We start from the raw sequence: 23,315 nt of genomic DNA, 5'->3' as shown, positions 1-23,315 counted from the left end.
CCTCGGCTTTTAGGTGTGGATGGACGCAAGATGTCATTGCCCCCACCTCTCGACCCTTTTCGTGCCGTCACTTGACGACAATGGCAGCGAGTCGGTTTAATAAGACGATATGTTGGACGTCTCAAATACGAGGGTGTCTCCGTGTTTTGGTCTCTGTTTCTGGTGTATTTCAGTAGCAGAGCGACATGCCAGGCCTGTGTACTACATTGTTTTTAACCATGTTCACAGTTACGTGTGGATGGAGAAAGAAAAAAAGATTATTTTGGCTCGTATGGACGGGGCTTTAATGGAGGTGACTGCTCAGGCCATACATTGGGTTGGACCTGTGACCTTCCGAAGGCAAATCTACTTTTCTAGCCTTTTAGGGCATCACTGTCCTAATACTGGGTCGTCTGCCACCTTGAACCACCTGAATAACTCAACAACCAATCAATCTGGAAATTAACCTGACACATCTTCAGTCCCTGAACTAAAATATGTGCGACACCCCTGCGTTAGGTTCAAATTTCAACTGACAATATATGACATTTATTTTCTATTACATTTTTATGTTCGTCAACTCAAAGCAAATGATCAAATTCCTTTTCAAAATTGTCTACAACTGTTTATTCACATGTAATTATGGGAAAGTTTCACTAAACCACTGCAAAGAGGCTAAAGGGCCTCACGTAGCGTGCTGGTCTATCCCCAGTATGACTTTGCTTCAGGAGTCTCTAAGCCATTATGTGAATTTGAGTTCATTGAAGAATATCTCTTTTAAATCCATCAATCCATCTGCAATCCCAGCTTTATCCACTTAGTGTCACGGGGGCCGAGAGCTGATTTCATCTTAAAGCCTGAAAGCAAAAGGCAGTGCACACCCATGACATGTCACCAGTCCATCACGAGGGTGACCTTTTAATTTTTGAGGGGATCTTATTTGCATTAAAAAAAACAAAAACAAAAGGCACTTCTAAACAAAACGACTCGACATTGAATACGACGCAAGTACAGACAGCTCGGCTCGCCCACTCTCACCCACACTACCAGCCCCGGCAGCCCTGCAAAAAAAAATAAAAAATCAAAGTTGGCAGCACAGACCAAAGTAAAAGATCATATCTGAGCAATGCAGAAGTTTGAGGAAGTTGTTTTAAAATGAGAGAACGAAAGGAGTTTTTCAGCAGCAGCGAGAGGAGCTTTGCATTCAAAATAATACGTTCCTGACTTTGGCACAAACTCCAGGAACCAGCAGACATCCAAGAGTGGTCGTTCTCTCCACGCAGGGATTATTTTCATAACCGCACCTTCCTCACAACAGACGGATGTTTGTGCATAAAAGTCTTTCTCATCTTCAGACATAATTCGTCTGTACTTGGCAAGACGGACCAAAGTGAAAGACCTTGTCAGTGCAATCAGCAAGGTGATTTAAAGGGAGGAAATTCTCGAAGCTTAAGGCAGCAGGAAGAGGTGGGGAGATTTCTGATTTGCGTCTGACTCATTTGAAAGCTCCAGGGACAAAGAAGAAGAAAAGAGCCGTGCAAAACTGCTTCAGGTGCGACGGCTAATTGATGTAAACACTTTTGAGGGTGAACTAGTTCTTTTTAAATTTCCTAGAATCTTGACGTCAGCCATCCAGGGGAGCTGTACGTTGTGCGGAGTGAGGCTTTTCTCGAGAGGATACGTTGAGCTTTGTCGCATTGTGACCAGAAAAAGAACTAAAGAGACGATGAAATAAAACATTAAATACAAAGTTTACGTTTAAGGCAGAACTGCTGCCGTGGCTCCAAATTGCACACGACTGCGAGAACAACGCATATTAAAAAGTTCATGATTGAGGAATCTCACATTTTGTACTGTTTCCAGGCAATTGGCAACAATACGGACCTTCAAGACCTATGCAGGGGGTTGTTCGCTTACTACTGTAGTAAAACAAAGTATTTTGATCTTGTCCATTGTGAAACTTGTGTTGTTTTTAGCATCAGGTGACTTTCCTGCATTAATTTGTTGTGTTTAGCTCAATACCAAATGCAGCGTCCTCCACTTTTCACCACGTTGTCAAAATGGTCCAAGTCAAGAATCTTGTTTTTCAAGCAAAACTTTCTGGGTACTTCTGGGGATTTGCGTTTAATTTACATGGTCGTGCAAAACAAATCCATCCATCCATCCATCTTCTATACTAGTTAATCCCCAGAGAGCCAAGCCCTGCTAATAATCAGCAATAGTAGGATTCACTGGACCGTCACATGACAAGCCTCAAATCAATGTTTTGGGATCCAGATTAAAGTCGCTCATGCACCGGGACAACGTCCAAACTTCAAAGTAGTTCAAGAGCTGGACGCAGACGCACAGCCTTCTCGGTTTGAGGCGAAGGTCCTCGTCACTACGACATGTTACATGCAAAAGTAAATGTGTTACATCAGAGGGATTACAATCAGGATTTTATTTAAAAATAATTTTCCAAGCGGATATAGGACTTTGTATTAAGTTGTAGGTTGCACTGATTCCTCTATGTGTACGTTTAAACTGATTTAATCCCGACAAGTAATTCAATTCGGAAGTTGTGCCGTAAGTTCTGCCTCGCGGTGGTTAAACGTGATCTCACCCATCACCTCTCCCCCTGTATCCATCCTCTGGCGTGGACCCGATTCCCCAGGCTTCCCGTGGTGTTTACCGCGTCGGTTGTTGGTCTGTTGTCATGTACCCATCGATCCCAAATTAGACCCAGAGGACACACAACACTGGCAGGCGGCATAATGGAAACGGGCAGAGGCAGGGCCGGGGATTTGTGGCAGCACTGGAAAAACTGTTTCAAGCAGCTTCAGTGTAGTAAGCCCCGGCTCCCCGGAGAGCGAAAGTGTGGAAGAACTTAAAGAAGTGGTGTTAAAAGTGGTCTGTTGTACGTGGAGCCTCTGAAAAAGGAGCTAAAAAAAAAAAAAGACGGATACGAGGATGGCACATAGGCAGCGTCACGGGTTGAGGCTGATTAACTGGTGTCAAGATTCTGAACAAATGTGGCGTGGCAGATTGGTTACCATAGCGCGGCGTCTGAGCGGGCCTACCAATGCACACACCGGCACCGAGCTCCAGCGGGAGACTTATGGCCGGCGTCTCTACCCAACCGGGGCGCTCCAGAGTCGACTTCTCGCCCCGCAGTCTGGAGTTCAGCGAGCATGTCGCCTTCCAGGGAACCAGAGCGACGCGCGTTATTGTTCCCCTCTCAACACTGAACCCCCTTTCTCTTTGCATGCGCACCCACATGACTTCATCACTCAGGCAGCCCGGGCCGTTCTCCATAAACACATCCACTGTCTGCTGGTGTTTCCCGAAAGCTTGTCGGCAGCCCGGCTTGCGTCGTCGTGTTCTCCTCAGAGAAAATGAATTGGGTGGAGAAGGCTGCAGAAGTTTTTGGGTCAGTACACACAAAAACAACTCGGTACGCCATGTGCGAAGTGGCAAATAGAAAAAAACTAAACGCACTCCCTCTGACAAACAAGGCTGTAAACTGAAAAGGATCCGAACCTGGGGACGTGTTGGGAGTCGGCCCATAATGAGTGTCGAGTTTACTTCTTTCTGTGCCGGCGTGTTGCTCATTAACAAGTCTTTGGGTGTCTCTCTTGAATTTGAGTTGAAGAGTTGAAGTCAGAAGTTCTGTTTTTGTTAGTAGTGCAAAAAACATGAGCCCAGGAGGACTGGAATACAGAAGTTTCGTCGTCTGTTTACGCAACGGTGGGCTACGCCACTGAAAAATTAAAAATTGCTTGAAGGTTTTATAGTCGAGAGTCGCCCGTAAACCTCAGTTTATGCTTTCAGACTTTTTTTTTTTTTTTTTTTTTTTAACACACTTGGTTCAGAAGCTGCTCGGAACCTTTTGAATTTCAGCACTTTCTTTTTTTAGTGTTTGTATGTTTTGGATTTTCTCAAGACCGCCACAGTCCAAGAATATATGAATAAGATTGCATGTGGCTGCATGTCTTGGGTGTACCCTGCATTTTGCACGCTGTATTGAAATGTATAACTTTTTTTAATTTTATTTTACTGGCTATCGGTTGTGATGCGTGTCAGCAAATATTAAGTTCATCTTGCTTTAGCAACCCATGGCACCTTTTTTTTTTTTTTTTCATCACAGCTCTTTGTCATGATTCATTTCAGACTCCTTTTTTGAGTCAACACAATTTCTATTCAGTGGAAAGAAAAGGAAGTAGCATAATTAGGCTCTCACTCCGGCGCACTCTTTCCAAACCATCGATGCCTATCCTTTAGCCACTGAGTTGCATATCAAAAACAACAGACTCTTAAACATTTGATGCAAAAAAAAAAGACACATGCGGTTTCATTGTGATTTTTCTCTTTGTCACACAAACGATGGCGGAACCCAGAAACCTTAGGAATCAGACTCTAATTGACACTTTGCATGTGTATTTTTACTTTCTTTTTTTAGCAGTGTGTATATAGTTGCGAAAATGATCTTTCCCCGTGTTCCCCTTGCAGACAGGGTTTGCGACACAACAGACCCGCCTGTGTGGCAACAACGGCGTGGGAGTCGCGGAGGGTTTTTATAATTAGCACGCGGCCTCTCCCCTGACTGGACAGTCGATGGTTAGCAGCCAGCCACAGCGGAACTGATCCATCAGTTCCTTATTTTAGACGCTCGGTCTCCCGGACCCGCTTGCACAGTGTGGCAGTGTGTGCGTCCGTGTGTTTGCCTTTCGCAAAGGGTATTAGCTGCAATGCAAAGTGTTTACTCTCGAGCGTTCCGAGAATTAGCGCCCATGTGCCAGTCGGTTTGACGGCTTTGTGTCGGCTGAGCGGTTTGCTGCGTTAGCGTCAGACCGAAATATCTCCCCGTGAGATGCACCGAAATAGCCAGCCCCACGCTTTAGTCACCAAGAACTCTTGAGGAAGAGCTTAAAGTGGTCCCGATTACAAAAAGGGTTCCCGAGACAATTGGGTCTGCCCACATCGCCTGATGAGTGATCCCGCTGTTGCACAGGGCAAAGCTATGAGACATGGTTTGACATGCTGCAATTTTGAGGTTTCATGGCAGCAAGCGTTTCACCCTCCCTCTACCACAGAATGAGAGGCTTGCTGTTCCCGTATAGGTTTAGCTGTGTTGTAATTAGATTTTTCATGTGTGTGTGTGTGTGGAAGCCCGTGCATGGGAAAGTGAAAAAGGAGGGGGGGGGGGGAAAGAGTTCAGAGGGAGAAAGAAACAGGGCAGAGAACTGAGAGGAGCAGTCTCTGCGTGTACCGGGAGTCAGGTAGACAATTGGATGGATTACACGACAGGTAACGATTGGACGGAAGCAATCGATGAGAAGTGGAAAGCGGTGTCTCGGAGGGCCACCGGGCCTTTTGTAATATGAATGTTTCCAAGGCCGCTCTGCCCTCCGCATCCTCAACAACATCTTCCGCGGAGCCGAAGCCGGGAGTTCAGATCGTTTTCGCAGATCTCGCATGGAATTCAATACGACTTCCATTTGTGGCCGCGCAACGGCTCCCTCTTCCTCGACTCCAATCCGTCCTGCGTCTTGAGACTTTGTTCGCCTGAAAGGGATTCCGAGACGATGCTTCGCTGGGTTCCACCGCTGCGCGTTGGCCTACATGCCACGGAGCAGGTCATTTATTCCTGCAGGTGGCCCGCTCTCTCTCTCTGATGAGTGTCGGGAGCACACGCTCGCTGGCGTTACCTCGAGGATCGGAAGCTCTCCGGGATCGCCAACGTCGGCGCGTTTCACCGAGCCGGCCCCGTCTGGGAGTACGTGATTCTCGCCCCCTCAGAGCATTTTAAAAATAAACAAATCACCCTAATTTGGTGGGTAAAAAAAGGAACACTGCTTCTTAAATTCCTCTCGACTTCCGTCAGGGCTATTTGTGGATCTTTTCCTTTAAAGTGGCGTCTTAACGTGACTGAGTCAAGTGAGAACGGTCATGAGGACCGGAGAGTTTATGACTAACGCTCAGCAGTGCTGTTGAGCGACGACTGTAGAAAAAAAAAAATATGGCAGACTGACTAGAAGGCACCGTGTACAGAGAGCGTAACCGTCACAATCACCTGGATTAGACGCTGTGGGAACTAATTGCTCCTGGATGGGGAATATAAGCTGGAGGAGCCAGGCCTCCTCGGAGGACACAGACTCCTCTCTGCAGGGGGATCTAGACGAGGACACAGGTAAAACACATTTAAATATATACACACACCCTATGTCTTTGCTTTTCATTGTTGCAGTTGATGCTTTCTTATTGACGCTGGTGTCTTTTTGTTGCGTCAACAAGGAGAATAACATCGATGAGGCTGGGTAGACTTTTGTCATTCACGACTTTTGCTCCAGTAAACACGAATAGATTGAAATGTAAATGAGGACTACTACTAAAAAAAAAAAAAAGTCTCTTTGTAACACATAGTCCTGTTTCACTTGCACAGTTTCTGGAGTAACTGCTTACGGAAGTTTCTTGGAATGCATTTATTCCACAGTTTTGTTTTTTTTTTCTTTCCTTCTTCTTTTTTGTTGGGCGAATGCATATTTTCATTGTTCGTTCGTGCGACGCGCGCTCCTTTGTTTTAAGGCCGCCGTTGCCAGCTTTGGAGCTTTCATGTAAAATAGGCTTGCTTGGCAGAATAAAATGCAGGGGACATTCCTCACTGTGCTTTTTGTGTCGTGTGGCTTTTTAGAAGGTGCTCATTTGCTCCGCTGCTGCCTTTTGGGTGGACCCAGCCCGAAGGAGGCCGCTCCACACAGCCACAGCCTTCCATCACCGGCTGACGACTTTTTTTTTTTTTATTTTTGCCTTGATTGAATCCTAAAAACTTGTAGACCAGAACAGAATCTATAGCCACCCTTAATCCCCGCCTCATGAGGTGACGACACTTTAGTTTACCTAGATTCTGTGGCCTTAATCCTCGTTGCACAATATGAAATACGGCATTGCTTGCACAGTCTAATCGTCGCGCTTTAGTGTTTGTTGACCCACACGTTGGGTTAACGCAGCTCGATTTATTAATGCGTTACGAGTCTGCGCTCCTCCCGTTTAAGCCGCGTGAACAGATCCACCCCGGTGAGCCGGTAGCGCGCCGAGAGGCTCCATAATTAAGGTAGTCGAGTCCATCATTGTGTAATTACACAGCGCCGGGTGCTATAATACCCTGTTTTCAAAACACACAGTCTGTGGTGTGCTGGGCCTAATAAATCTGTGCATTTCAACCCAACAGGCAGTAAGAGTCTGTGTTTGTGTGTGTGTGTGTGCATATATCGAGTCCGTCTGCGCTGACCTGGGCCCAATCTGTAGCTGTGACGACCGGCAGTAGAGACGGATAAAATGAGTAATGTGTTTCGAACAGATGTACCGAACTTGTGTACAGATGAGGTTTTTGTTTTGTTTTTTCAGTGTCAGATGAGCTGGAAATGCACTGATAAGCATCTTTGGTCAGTGACTGCAGATGCTCTTTGAGTCCCCTCACAGTATTTTGAGTTTTCACTTTCCAATAACTGAAGATAAACAAGGTATTCAATTGCAAGGAGGTCTAAAATGCAGCCGTGTTCCCTAATTAGGCCTATTTCTACATTGATTATTTCTGCTCACGCGTTCTTCCTTGATGCAGAGTTGCCAAGTTGAAGCCTAAATCTGATCGCATAAGACTGCTATGAATATTTTGTTATCTCGAGCTCGGAGAGGAAGAGAGACTTTGCAGTAGATATGTTTCAAATTGATGCCGGTGGTTCTTAATCTATCTGTGATGCATTTAAATAAAGAAATACTGCACATTCCGTGGCTTTTTCCACAGTCGCATTTAAACTGCATGCATCCGGAGTGACATGTTTGCATGCGGGGATTAAATGGCACTGATATTATTTTGAATCTTGTATCTCGATGGCAAAAAAAAAAGAAAATGCAGTGAGAATAGTTTAATGTCAAGTTGTGTTTGTGGCTGTAGTGACGAGTGTATCAAATCCTCGAGACCCCCTGGGTGGCATGGCCGGGTCAGGGAGTTGGCATACAACGAAGGGGATGTCCCGCAGTGGCTGCCAGTTTCCGACGCCCGTCTAAATCAGGAATGGGCAGCGAGAAGTCGCCATCGCTGGCAGACAAGTCGCCCTTGTTGTCAAGGCAGATGTGGGTGTGTGCATGTTTGCTTGCATGAATAATCACAAATCCTTGCTTTGATTTTTTTTAATTTTTTTAAATTTTTTATCCTACTCTAACCGCAGTTGACATACTTTATTCCCGACACACATTTTGTTTACTTAGTCAGTGATTCCTGGAGCCCGGAGCCTTCCGGGTCGAGTGGAGGCTCTTGTTTGATCGCGTCAGTCTTCACTGACCCATTTCCTCAAGGATCTTCTCATTCATGCAGCCTTGAATGAGTGAATATGCTTTTAAACCCGCAGTCAAACTTGAAGCACGTCGGTTGTAAAATACCGTTCATTTATTTACCCTAATCGGTAAAGTTGTCATTCAAAGGACCTGTTTTAATACACTTTTTGACTGACTGCATTTAAAGGAAAAGATAAAGCACAATACTTTCCTTATTTACATTCTTCGCTAGTACCCTTGAAGTTTGACGGCCCCTGATTTCAAGCATCAGATGTGTCTTCAAGGCAAACCCTATAGTATTTTCTTTGCTGTAATTCAAAACATGCTGGATTGCGTTATTTAACATCAGCTCTGTCCTTCCTGTGTACTGCATTGTGTCTGCATTCAGAGGCGAGACCAGACACCTGCTCATCGATGAACATGTGCGCCGTCCTGAAATGCATAAACATATCCGTGTCATTTCACTTTTAGCGTCTCTATTCCCGAAAATTCAGATTATGTAGTTTTTTTTTTTCTTTCGCAATCTGCGAGTGACACAAGTTCAGTGAATGTTCTTGTTATAATTCAAAGATTGCTCTGCACACAACTTGTTAAATGACACCTCGGCGATTGTTCGGGACTTCACCTCACCAGTAAAGTTTCACTTTCAGTGCCTGGATGATGGGCCTGTACTGGTGGCGCTCGTGGTTTAACACTCTGGTCCTCACAGCAACAATATTTCCTGCCCAAGCCTGGGTTTTGTCTCACGTTTACAAATGATGCATATATTTCTTTTTTAGGCGAACTGATGTGAATGTTATTTGTGAAGATTACCTTGCTAACAAGTATTCAAACAAGTTTGAATGGGTGTTCTTCACCCAGTTCATTTTTTTATAACAATCCATAAACCCACTGGAAAGAATATCCCCGTCAACTTTTTTTTATCAACGTGCGTATCGTTGTGTTTATATATGTCACGTTACAACATCACACACACACATCTGTTTTATTGGAGGTTTTAATGGTTTGATTAATTGTCATTTTAAAGACTTTTTTTTTTTTTTTGGCCTAATCCTGAAACATAAAGTTGTTGCGGTCGTCTTCCCGCTTTCATTTAACCTCCTAAATCTAGTTTCTCCAGGATTTTTTTTTTTTTTGTGTGTCGCTCTGACACGCTGTTTCATGTGGAGAGATGTCATTCCATAGAAGAAAATTAAAATCTCACAGCTGTTTTATGTGATCGCTTAAAAAAAACAAACCTGACACCACAACATGCTCTGCTCAGAAGTGATGGATCACCATTTTTATCTATGGCTACTGCAACTCTAGAGCTCTAAATGCAGTTGGACACTTTGATGGAGACAATTCAGGTCCTAAAGTTAGAATCCTACAATTGGAATTGCGTTTATTTAAATCTTTAATTGTTTAAATGGGTATATTTATAGGGGAAATAAAATAAATAACAGAGAAAAGCGCTCAAATCAGAACGCGGTCACTGTACGTTTGCTGAACGTGGCTGAACGTCTATTTAAAGACAAGAACCGGTCGGTTGCAGTTGAGTTTGGGTCGCTGCAGTGGGCGACTGATTATTCATCCCCGACACGGTTGAAGCGAGTCACCGCCTTAATCGTAAGCGGCCTGGTGGCGCGTCTCCTCGGCTGTGATGGACACATCTGCTCCCGAAGTCTTATTTTGAACCAGCTGTGAAAACGACCGCCGTTCCTTTCGAGTGTTGCATGCGTTGCGTCTCAAAACATGCGAGACGCCGTGAAATAGTGTGCCGTCTGTCTGCCCCCCCCCCGTAATGTGGTTGTGCCGCGTCGAGAGGGATTGACAAGTGGCCCGCCGCGCGGACAAGACGGGCTTTGTGGGGCCACTCTTCACACGTGGAGAGTGGTGCCACTCCTCGCCGCTCGAGGCCATTTATACTGTCGCCCCTTACGATCCTCTGTCTCGCCGTATCTGCCTCGGCCTTGTACTCGGCGCTGAAGTGATTGGTCCTCTCGTGGCCGTTTGTCTGTGTGTAGGATCTGTCTCCCGTCTCAAGTGCTTTATAGTGCCTGTTTGCTTCCTGCTCTCTTGCCAAAACAGCTGCCGCTCAGTGAGAATTCTGAATTCATCTCGGCAGATCACAGGGGCCTTTTTTTTTTCTTTCTGTTTTTTTTTTTAAACTGTCGCAGCGACTCCGTTCTGCTGCTGCTTGATGCTAGAGATACTGACAAGCCGGGGTATTTATAGCACTTTGTGGTTCTTGAGTCTATTGGCGTTACCCAAGGTGAACCTGCTGCCTGCCTGTCAGTCTGCTCTCTTTCTGCACAAAGATTCGCTTTAGGAAGTCGGCTTTAAATGGAATGCTTCACAAAAATAAAAATAAAAAAATGCAGTAAGACGCTGCATCCCGGAGGTCATCTTGAAGGATCGGCGTACTTTGATTGCGTCTGCGTTGTGTGGCGCATTGTGCTCCTTTGTCTCGTCTGTCTCTCTGCGTAGGCAGCGTTCAGGGAAGTGAGTGGTTTCGTACGGGGGGGGGCGCAGAAGTTGGGTTCGGTCTGAACTGTGAAGAGGGGGAGCGGCCCTGAGACGTGGGACAGGAAATGGTAGCAGTGACTTCGGCGTCAGTGGGGAAGGAACAGGAGGGGTACCCAGGATGGCGTGTGCCGTGTGATTTCCCGCTTGCAACGCTTTACATCATGCAGACTTGCCGTGCCCTCCGGTGGAATTTTATAAATACATAGCACCCTCGACTTGTCATTCTTCACGCCTGTTGACGGGATCCAGAAATGTCCCTTTATTGATACTACAATACATTTTCACTATTATTTATCTGATCCTCGATAGGCGCTACAAAAAGTACGACCATTTCGGCTTTCGTAGCACGAGGTTAAGCTGTGAATAATCAATTTCTCATAAAGAAGTACCTCCAATGACGTATTGAATTACTGTGTCTGTTTCTATTGTTCAATCACAATTGCATTGATTGTAAACTGGGCTGCAAGCTTTTCAAAAAAAAACCCAGTTGACCGATTATGTGAACTGTCCTTGAGCATCTCTTCAAAATTGCCAAAAGCACAGGCGACTAACACTTTGAATTCTACTTGAACACTCCTGAGAAGGTGCTAAAAGATTTAAAAAAAAAAAAAAAAACCTCCTCATGCCGTGGAGAATCTTCCTGTTCATATAGCACTGGAGAAAAAATACTTAGAATGGATGGAAAACATTATATTATACATATTTTATCTTATTTAGTGCTACTTTCAGCTAAAACGTGTAACGTCATATCATTGATCAACAAAACCCAATGTCATAACAAATGTGGCAATTTGATATAAGTTTTGTTTTGTTTTTTTAACTTAAAAGCTCTCCACTGGTATTCTCCTTGAATCGCAATGAGACATTTCTACTCTCATTACAACGATCTAATATAACTATGTATCACGTCTTGGAAATTATCCGACGATTATATGTGTATTCGTAATAAGTCGTTTAGACCTGCACCAGTGGAAAAACATGTTTCAGAACCTTTTCTCGTCAACGATTGCATGGAAACTGAAGCGTTAGATGTTTAATAATGCATAACGCAAAGAAGACCATCACTAAAGCTAGCGTTGGCAAATAATTTGTGTTTTTGTTGGAAAAGTTGCACTTAAAACTGTCGGGAGTTTTCTGAATCTTCTAACTTTGAATGGGAAATCAACCAAACCCAAAGGAATGATCACAGAAAAGAATCGTAACCATAAGAGACGTCTCGTGATGGCACGGCTTCATACTAATTCTGTCTCTCGAATAACAAATGACTTCATTGGGCTTTGCCCTGTGCTGATCAACTCTCATCTAACTGGCTGGTAATACGACATGACTGCTTTGGAACACGCAGGAGATTTTCCCCGTTTCAGCAGTGACACACATACAGGCCTTCAACTTTGATTTATCGTCCTTGGGTTTCATATCGTGGTTCAAAGCTCACCTCTGGACCTTTTCTACATCACTTGTTGTTTACACAACCCCATTTGCCATTGTACCCACGTATGGTTGTGTAGTATTAAATTTTTTTTTTTCTATTTTACAACTGGGGCATTAAAAGCTTCCAGCTCATGCGCCTTATATTATGTTTTGTTTTGTCGTCGGTGGTGTTTGAAAATCCAGGCCCCGAGGCATCCCCTCCACAACCTTTTGCTTGTGGTTGAATAGTTTATGGAGACTCTTTGTTTGCTCATTTGTGTCTGCCTGTGGATGCGGATTCTTGTGTGAATAATCCGTGTATTGTTAGTTTGTGTGTAACTGTTGTGTGAAGGACAGTCGAGTCAGCGCAGCCTCGGGGCGAGCTCCATAGCTTTTAGTACCCCCCCCCCCCCCCCCCAATGAGCTGCTGTGCCAAATGCTCCCATTATCTGGTTCCTTCAGCTGGTCCAGTGCCCACTATGGCACGTTGACCCACATTGTGGCTATACTACTACTACTACTACTACTACTACTATCATCACTAAAGCTCTTTATTTTGGAATACCGATTAAATCAAGTTAGAATTTTGTGTACAGAACTTAATTTTTACTCCCTGCTTCTTGTATAGTTCCTGAAGTAAATCCACCATGGTTTGGTCTCGTGTTGTTGTAGCACAGACTGGGCAGTCGTTAGCAAATTCAATTCTTATTTTATATTCGTTTACAACAAAAGGAAAAAAAAAATGGACTGCGTGCCTAATAGGACCCATTCAGTTGTGGCTTAGGTCATCCGCAGAGCAGAGCACGATCCAGGGGACCAATATGAGTCATGAAATGAACTGTTCTGTAAGTTTTTCCATTGATAACTCATCACCACCCCCCACCCCCACCTCCACCCCCCACATTGTTAGATGCTTGTTTGTAAAACCCAATGTGCTTACATGGAAATCACAAAGGTTCGAATAAAAAAGTTACAGCCCTAAAGTAAAGTTTGAAACAATAAAAGTGCATTTATTTGGGACTTTTATTACTGGAGCTACGACTGCTACTCTTAATGCCGCCAGAGTGAGACTTGTTTGCTAACACTAATTGACGGATCAGTCACAGCCCCACGTGACGCGATCCTGCAACGTATATACCGCCCGACATACCAAATTCCTCTCAACTTACTCGCAATTACACGTGCCATTAAAAGCGGTGGAGTGGAGCACTTGACGTGGGAAAATTGCGACCGTAGCTTGCCTCGGGGGTCCGCGAGTTAATTCAGGCCAAAACAAACGACCAAAGGCAAGTTGGATAACGTTGTGTTTTCACAGATCTGCGGTGACGTGCAAATGTGGACAAACAATGTGGTCTTTGCAATCAATTCGCTTTACCTAGAAAAGGGGAAATGTTGTGGGTAAACTACGAGCAGCGGCAGCAGTGACGGGGGGGGGGGGGGGGAGTGACGGAGAAAAAGAAGCAAAGATGGGGAGGAAAGATGGTGTTCACTCTGTCACAGAGAGAGCTTTGGGAGGTGGAGTTGTGTTGGCCTCGTAGCTGAACAGAGCATAGAATCGCAGCCAAAAAAGCTTGTAAATGTTTTTTTTTCGCCACCACACAATGCGCAAGCCTGACGGTCCCACCCTCTTCTAACACTGACTTCAGAGCAAAATGACCTACATGAGTGTTGTGGTGGAAAATGCACCCTGGCTGCAATCAACTCGGGGTTTTAACACTGCGTGTTGAAATATTCAGAACAGGAACAGTTAATGCAATTGCTCGTTTTTAATGCGGTGGTAATAAAATCATCCTCTGAAAAGATGAAGCTTGTTGTGAAGTATGAAGATTACCGCAGTGCTTTGCTGCTGATCCCCCCCCACCCCACCCCCCCGAGTCCTTGTATGTGTTGCAAAGCCTGTGCGGTATTACACAGTCGGTCAAGGTCTCCCATGGGGTGCTCGAGCTGAGTCAAGGTCACGAGTGACATCAAGGTACGCCCAGGTTACAGCTCCATCACGGCTCAAACACGGGGAGATTGGAAAATCCCATACTTTCACAACTATGGGGAAGTTAAACGGAATCCCACTGCTGACCTGTGGATCCCAGAACAAGGCCTTTGGCCTACGTGACACAGTCATTCAGTCATTTAACCCAAAGGGATCACCCAAGAAACTCATTGGACTATTTGTCCATTCCCTTTTTTTGATATCTTTTTTTTTTGCCATCCTTGTATTTTATACGAGTGAAATGCAGACTATACAAGAGTTTCATCAAGAATGCACTTCTGAGCTCGACGACCAGAATTCTCCAGAGCTGCCCCACTGCCCTCGATATAGGCTCAGCATCCTCCACATCTAATCCGCAAGATATGTCGTTATGGAGCTGCTTATCGTCTCCTCTGACCTCCGTCGCATTGAATCCCCGGGCGCTGTAGTTTACTTGTAACCGTGTTATGACTATAACAAGTTTCCCTTCCTTCCTCTGCCTGAAATCCCAGTTGTGTTTAACAGTAGCGTTTCCGAAGCTAACGAAAGATCATCGGTTGATCCATCGGGCCATCTTTGTCAATGTGTTTGAAATCACTGATCTTGTAAACCTTTGTCCGGTTTATAATCTGCCACTGGTACACTCGATAGTTTCCTGTTCCTTCGTTTATTCCCGTTGTGATCATTCTCTAAACTCAAAGAAAGTCTCAAGCCGTTGCATAGCGTCCCCCCGACGCCCCAGATTGTTCCCGCGGCTGCACGCTCCACGAAGCATTCCAGCACCTCCTCGCAGTACCCAACCGCTGCTCGAATCCACTGTTGAATATTTAAATTAACACGATGCCAGACAAACCGACAGACTCAAGAATTCAGGTGTGTCACCGAACGATTAAACCGGATTAAATCCTATTGTGTCTCTGCTCGCTGCTCGTTATGGCTTAATACAACATATTTTATTGTTGCTGATGATTCCTGTTTTGCTTCACCCAGAGATTCGTGATACAATATTATAGTTGCATAGTATTTCTGTGGGAATAGAAGTTGGGATGGGAGCAGGTCGTACTTTTCTCGCTAAAAAGCACTCAAGGTTTTTCTTTCAAGCTTTCTAAACCAAAAAACGCGCACGTCCAATGTGACCGAAAAGAAAGAAAGGTTGGCTTGTGTGGTTTGCTGGTTAATATTCCGTTCAGCTCAGAGTTATCTCATGACTCACTCGGGTAACGATGTCTCTTTTCACAGAGCAGGAGTTTCCCTTTATAGACGTGTTTTCAGTCGTCGCTCCACCGTGTTGTTTGCTTCGACTCGTGTGAAGATGGCTCAAACCCACTGACGCTATGTGTTTTGGGTTGGGTGTTTCTTTTCTTTTCCTTCCTGTGTTACCGTTCACTCTCTCACCTCCACGTTGCACACAGACTGAGCGCAGATGACCACATGCAATCCCGCCGGGCTGTTATGGATCCGATCGGCCCGTTGCGTTCGAATGGATTTGCGTTATAGATCGCCTTGGTTCGCGCGCCCCGTTAGCCACGGCTGAACCAGGCCATCTGTTTCCATGCAACCTCGGCACACGGAGCGGCTCCGTCGCCACGCTGATATTTTGCTCCTGATCAGTGACCCGTGACCGGTGGGCCTGCTCTGCTAGCCGTCGACACGCCGAGGGCCGTGGCTGAGAGAGTGACGAGTGCAAAATATTGGACGGGAGGAATTTCGTAGAGCTGCGTGAACGGCAAAATCCAAAAGTGGACTTTTTTTTTTTTTTCCCTGCTCGGATGGGAAATAGAACGGATTGCATTGAGGTGTAGTGGTTTACTGCTCTCGCTTCCCAGTTCACCAAGCGTGGCAGGCTTTTCTGTGTTTTTGAACTGATTATTCTGCACGACTCTGTGCGGAATAAAATAAATAGAGTGACGCTCCACTGGGAAAACAAAAACAAAATTCTGCAAACATTTTGGGGGATGTGTGCCCAATTTTTTGTAATTGCCAAGTTTAATTAAGTGAGCCACAAGTGTATCACTTCAGCGAAGTGTTCATTCAAATATAAATGAACTTCTCGTCTGTTAGAATTCTCTCATTAAAAAAAAAAAAATCGAATTAATCTAAAATCGTATTTGTCATTTTTCAGGAGTCGTCAAGACGGGATTGTTTGTAGAAGTCCCGTACTGGGATGTGCCATTCTGTTGACGACTGTGCCGTCCATGTGGAAACCATCTCCCGTGTCTCATTTAGTCATTTGTTAAGTGAAATACAATACGCGGGAAGAGCACGGAGCACTTAGCGTCCACTGTATCTCATTTACTTACTGGGTAAGTGGACCTGATGCTCTCAGTGTCCCCGTGGCTCATTGATCAGCGACCCGCTCGGAACGGCACAGCTTGAAAACCGTAAAAGGGCCACAGTTGGACCTGTCGTTCTGTCGCTCCTTCGACTCGGCCGCTATCCCGGGATCGCGGGCTCCTCCGTCCTCCGCCGGGGGGCTTCCTCTCCTCGCCACTAACGCTTTGGGCCGCGAGACAGCGAGCCCGGTGTATCCGACGGCGTCGCACCGAGTGCAGCACATTGATACCAGAGGACATAAAGAGGATTCATATTGAACACTGAACACAGCCAGCAGGAATAAACCACTACAATGGAGAGAATAAATAATTCACTAAGCACTTAACTGTTTCCTGTTGAGTTTTTTTGTTTTTTTTCTCTCTGTCTCTTTCCTCGCCCATATTTCTTGCTGCTGTTCATCCCACATGCCTCAGGCCTGCGTTTCCCACTCTCGCTTTCACAACAGGTCTTCCCCCGCGGAGATAGGATGTGTGGAGCAGCTCCTCCAATGCTCTGTGTTTCCACACTGCAGCAGCCGGTTCGATTCTTTCACGTCGCTGTAATGTTTATCGCCGAGATGTACGTTGCTTGCAAACCACTTATTTCACGTTTGACCCAAATTAACCAGTGAATTTCTCAGTTGACTGAAAGGGGATTTGAAATGAAGACGACCTGACCAATGTCGAGGAAAAACCTCAGTAACCATTGTGTTGTACATGTTCAGGTCTAAGCATATCATCTTTGTTTTTAACGTGTAAAGCACTTGGTGCTACATTAATTTTTTTTGATAAGTGCTATCGGCACAAAGAATGAATGAATAAAATATGTTGAGCTTGAATACACGTTCACGCACTTGTTGAAGATTGGAATTAGAGGCTTCAATGACTATATTTTAGGGACGATATTTAAAATACTCGACTATACTTTGTACTAAATCTTGAGTGTTATCCTTTTTGTAGACTCGATTAATTGAAATGTTTGTTAATGTGTCGATTCTCGAGGAAACTAAAAAAAAGTCATAATTTACTAACCTGCATCCCCATCCTACTGTGGCTGAGTTAAAAACTTCCAGTAATATATTTATGCATTGGTTTGCTGCTAATGGATTTCATGGCTACAAAATGTTCCACTGTGCTCTGCTGCATTAGTCAAAGTTGTCAATTATTTAATTAACTGTCTGATTAACTACTTTAAAAAAAAAAATTTAAAAAAAATCCCGTGTTGATAAACTATGTCTGCATTGAAATGTGTTGGAATCAATCTTTACAGTATGTTTTGCTATAAATGTGAATTATTTACACACAGTGAATCGAGTTGCTGAGCGAGCTCGTTGGCATGCTGATGTTCGCGTATACCTCAAAGCACAGACGTGTTTAAATATGCACAGCCTTCCAGACATTTAAGCAGAACTCTTTCAGGCACTCGTGCATGTATATTTCTGTTTGTTTTTTTTTGCAGCTTTTCACACCACAAATGAGCCTATTGGAGAAAACGAGTTGTTCAGAACATCATGTCACGTTATGACAACAACCTGTCAACCTGTCGATTGTGCTTCTGCTTCCCTAAATGCAACTGCAAACAACCCCAGGAAGGTTTCATACTGTACAAGAAAACCCGTGGCGCGCCAGTGCTTAACGCACTCTCGTGTAAAAAAAAAAATACAACAAGACATCTATTATGGTGGCTCTCTGGCTGGTGCTAAAAGCAGTGAGACTCCTTTTCTGCTTTGCTGTAAAAATACATACGCAATGTTGAATCCGTCCTATGTTTTCCAGAGGAAGTCAAAAAGTTGCATCACTGCAAGTACGAGTAGTTTTTATGTATGTAAGTATGATTCATCAAGGCCTTGCATTGGCGATGTCGGCTAAAGGTGCGCGAAATACATAACGGGACCTTGGGAAATGTTGTTTCCCCCGTCTGCGTCATGAAGGAAGTGAGATACTTTTCATGTATCGTCTGCTCTGCTGCTCATCCCACAAAATGCACGTTCCTTCCCAAAAACGGCGTGAGATGCATTGCCAAGAAGCCTCGTTTACGACAGAAATGACGCACTGTTAACACAAATCTCTTTTTGTGAGATAAGAACGTAGAATGTGTCGACGTGCATTTATGAAACGAACAAAACAATCATCCTCATTCTCTTTGTTTACAGTCCAGTGCAGCTTTGAAACAGATTTTTTTTTTCCCAGTATGTCTTGCACGCATGCTCCCCCCCCCCCCCCCCCCCCCCCCCACCTCTTCTTCGTCTTCCCTCCTCAACAGCTGGCACGGTGACCTTTGTGACCCTGGTTTCAGTCTGGGAAGTTGGCGAAACAGGTCCCGTAAACGCAGCTCCTGCACACACTTTCACGCCGCTAGGAGTTCAGCGGGAGGTGACAGCTGTGTGCACAGCCTCCGCCGCCGTATCTCTTTTCTAACCCTCCCGTTCGGGGGCGAAGGAGGGGTGGGGGGGGGCTGACCAGCTGTCCTGTGCAGATCACACCTGTACCGAATGAGACGCACATCAATCTGCCGGCCTGTCGGACCCGGACAGGCGCATACGCTGCCCGTCGTCGACCGCGTTCTCCCGACAGCAGCACGGATCCTGTCTGGCCTTTTTGGCGGTTTGAGGCGCCTCATGACTTAAAGGCCTAGTGAAATGTAAAACACTACTTTGCAAAAAAACGATAGTTGGGCTACTACTTCTAAGGTTTCTCCGACTGTGCCCCACCACTGTTGTCGCATAACAAAGTTATTTGAATTTTGAATTTCCAGCCGACGAAATCGGGGGAATCCTTCTTCTTCGTGAGCGTGACGTCAAGAGTTGTGCAGATCTCGATCTGTTGGGTTTATATCGGCTTGTTTCCCTCTTAAATATCGACGTTTTTACAGTGTTTTGAAGTTATAGTTGGCATTTTATGAGCCTTGACGAAAGATTGAGCCTGGAAGAGACCCGAGGTAGGAGAAAAGGCGCACAGACGGTGGGAGCGGCTAGCCGTTAGCTCGGGCGGCTAGCGGGAGCCGCTAGCGACTAGCGGGAGCCGCTAGCTCGGGCGGCTAGTAGACGATCAAGTATTACCTGGACTCATCTTCGGTGATTCCACACAGTCGGAAAAGCGCCTCGACGTGTTGGATCCAGGAAGCCGGATCGTTCTGCCAAAAGTCAGGACGCCTCAAAGCCTCAAAGGTGAAAACTGGCGGCTGCTGAGGCCGAGGAGACGAGGACGAAGCGTCTTCTGCTTCCTCAAACATGTTTCAGACGGGGTCACCGATGGCAGAACGACCCTTCTGTGTCTTCTTCATCAATCACTGGGTTTGAAATGATGATGATGAAAAAAAAAAAAAAGGCAAAGAGTTTCAAAGACCTTCAGGTGTATTTGTCTGACAGCCTGTTTTGGGAACGGAGGAGCTTTATTTATTCATTTGAGCTTTGTGTGAACATGATTAAGCTGCATTTTGACTGTTTTGCATTACCGGGAGCAAAACATTTATACCCTGGCTGAGTGAGCTGCTGATGTAAATTCATGTTTATGTTTACTCTTTTTTTTTTTGACATATTTGCACACTGATCGACAATCTTGTTAACATAGCGAGTTAATGAATGCGTCTGCCGTCGCGGCTCTGTGTCGTTGATGAGGAAAAACGGCAGGGCTGGCCGCGCTCCTCGGAGGACACCAGCGGAAATTGGGAATCCATACATTGCCTTAAGGCCACTTTATTGAATGTTGTGGTGTGTTAAGATACACATTCGACTTGGCAAGTGCGATGTGAAATCGACACGAAATCCATTTCAAGGTGCATTGCATATATTTAACGCTTAAGTGTTTTCCTTTTTCTTTTTTTTTTCTCTTTTTTTTTGGCCAGGAGCGCCCATAAATTTGCACCCTCCACGTGTGTTGCGCGTCTCCGCTCGCTTGTAGAGTAAACTAAAGCCTTCAGACAAAACCAGCCACTGCAAGGCTCCTGGGGACGCGGCGGTGTGGTGCGAGGACTCTCCCAGGCTTTGCTCAAGAGTCGTTCAGGCTGGAGTGTTTGTTTTAAACGTCCCCGTGGCCTTTCACAGCAGCCAAGTGTCTGCAGCAATTTAAATGCCTCCAAAAGATGTTTGCTTGGTAAATCCTTGACTATTGACTTTTGACAATGTCATTCTAGCTGTTTCCCCAATTCTTTCTTTTTTTTTTTGGCATATCCAGCAGATTTGTTTTTGTTGCTTCGGTCTAAACTGGGGGTGTCAAACGATCCGGCCCGCCAAACCACCAAGAAAATTTGAAAGAAAACCTTTTTTTTTTTTTTTTGGTTTTTAATCAAATTTCTTAAGAGTAGCAGAGACACTGAACACTGAAATGTCGGTGATGCTGTACGTGAAAGTGAGCTACTTTCTGGTTTCTGCAAAGGTTCCTCCCTGTTAGAGAGAGTTTTTCCTTTCCACAGTCACAAAACAAACCTGCTTGCTCATGTGGATAGGTTGGGCTTTTCTATTTTCTCTATAAAAGCACATTGGAATGACTGTAATGTATTTAAAAATGTCTTTTTTTTAATTAAAAAACAAAACATTTAGCTTATGAATTCCTGAATAAACTTACAAGTTCTAAAAAAAAAAACAGGCCTCTGCACAATAAATCAGAGACAAAACTCAAAAGAAAGAAAAGAAAGTGAGCTACATAGATTGGCATTTGCCTAAAAGCCATGCTGTCGTGGCGATTTTTGTATAGACGTGCATAATGCAACAGCTATAGGAGATGGGGGGGGGGGGGGGGTTATTTTGGGGACGTTTCACTGTAGTATTGCACCAGAGGGTATCATTAACATTGGCTTTATGTTGAGATTATAGTAATTTTCTGGAGTAAATGCTTGGGTTTTGCCAAAATATAGACATTTTCGTCACATATTCTCTGCGCCACAACAAAAGAAAAAGTTCAAATATCACGGTTATTATTGCACTATTTTAACAGTTTGACCCACTTGGGCTCTATTGAAAATCAAATGCATTTGCCACGCCCGGTCTAGACAAACTGTTATTATCATTGTAGACAAAAGTGTACATATACCCTACTTAAGTAAAAGACACTTATTCAAGAGGATAGAGGGACCTAATGTATGGATGTCTCAAGGGGAAACACATATGTAGGTGCCATATTATTTAAGTATTTCATGGTCATTTCAGTTCATGGTACAGTACATTTTGGATTTATATTAGTTTCATTATTTAATTGTATTTAAAAATGTTAATTTAAGTTGTAAAATATGAATATTTGTATTATTGATGTTGCACACGAACGTTGATATTTCATGTTATGATCTCATAATGATTTGTGTGGTGGATAATAATAAGAGCCTGTCGCTTTAAGGAGTTATGGTTCGTTTTTGAGGCTCGGTAGTTTTAGGGGCGAAGCGATGTGGGTGACTTGTGTGGAGGAGCTCACGGTTTTTCTGTTTTGGATCGTGGAATTTCGTGTGGAACATGTGCTTTTGTCTCTTTGTATTTTTTGGCGAATAAATAATGTAAAATAGAGATCACACTTTTTTAAAAACACGCGTCAGCCATAAGCTCCGGTGGACAGACAAAGGTTTTATTGGAAAACCTACACATACCTGGTAAAATACGGTTGAACAAAATAGGGGTGAACATGCCGTCAACACGATGGAGCGCACCACTGCACAGCTCTAGTCGCAGTCTTTTGGTCCTTATGTACTGCAAAAGCAACCATTCTAGGGTGCCACACAATCTACCTTAAATCCCTGAAGCACACATAAGCAGAAGTGTTGTGGGAATACCCAGAGTGAATCCCTGTTCACTATAAACACAGAACTGTCCACAGCCAATGGTGTTTAGTCAACACTTCACTGAAAGGAGTTTCAGTTACTGTCACTGTGTCAAGCATTATCAAAAAGTCCCAATGTTGTTTTTTTTTCAATTATTCATGCTTCATTTATTAGTACTTCGTCGTTTCCCACCTGTGACGATCGGACGATGGCTCACGAACGCCGTAACGAGTGTGCCCTCGTCACACTGGACTGTTAACGCTGGCGCGTTTACAGCATTAATGCAGCTTATGAAGATAAACCGAACCATTTATGGAAGTCCAGCCACACTTTGCTGCCGGTTGGCCACACTCCTCTGCTCAGTCTTTCCTGAGCCTCGACTTAAATGTCAAATCTTTCTGCCTCTGCAGCCTCTTTGAAAAGTTATTTAAAAAAAAAAAAAAAAATGGCTGTGAGTACTGCTCACGAAAAGGACAAATGTTGTCACAGGTGTACGGAGCGCGAGAGTTTTCGGAGGCGCACCAATATTAAGTGTGTTGTGGGCCCAGACAGCTGAAAAACATTAGAGGGGGGGGGGGGGGGGGATATTTTCAGTGTGAGGTTTTTCTCTCTCGCTCTCTCTCTTGCTCTGCTCTCCTCTGTCCATGACTAGTCAGATTCAAGCGCGAGAGACATTACAACCAATGACATCACCAGCTCATAACTCTTAGCAGCAGGCAGGAAGCCGGGGAGCAGGAGGGATGGCTGGAGGAGGGCGGACAACGAGAAGGCCTACATGACTATAACAGAACACTTCACTGTATTCTCTCTCTCTCTCTCTTGGTTTCCTCCTCTTCATTGCTGACTTTTTCTTTCACACTTGTTCATTTCATTCGGGTTTGGTGATGTCATTCTTATTCTGCGGCCAGACTTCCACTTCGGTGGAAGTCTGGTTTTCTGTTCGGGGGTTGGCTCCGTTCTCAGAAGGGAGAGTTTCTAAGAAGTGGTGGAGAAGTGAGAATGGGTGCAGTGGATAGCGGGAACCGGGCCTACATTTGTAGTGGGGGGGGGGGGGACAGCTGAGCCGCAGGGACTGCGATGAGGAGCC

At 44.8% G+C, this 23,315-nt stretch overlaps 1 protein-coding gene across 1 annotated transcript in view; it reads left to right on the top strand.

Moving 5' to 3' along the window:
* Positions 1-6,026: 6,026 nt before the first annotated feature.
* Positions 6,027-23,315, top strand: part of rapgef1b (Rap guanine nucleotide exchange factor (GEF) 1b) — a 39,393-nt gene continuing 22,104 nt past the window's right edge. The window contains 1 exon segment of the mRNA XM_080509878.1: positions 6,027-6,148. Within this exon segment, the coding sequence (XP_080366004.1) occupies positions 6,067-6,148 (82 nt within the window). The 5' untranslated portion in view covers positions 6,027-6,066.

Source organism: Blennius ocellaris, assembly GCF_963422515.1.
Source record: "Blennius ocellaris genome assembly, chromosome: 15".
In the NCBI taxonomy this organism is placed as follows: domain Eukaryota; kingdom Metazoa; phylum Chordata; class Actinopteri; order Blenniiformes; family Blenniidae; genus Blennius; species Blennius ocellaris.
Note: the sequence above shows the minus strand (reverse complement) of the source record. Positions and strands in the feature narration are given on the sequence as shown.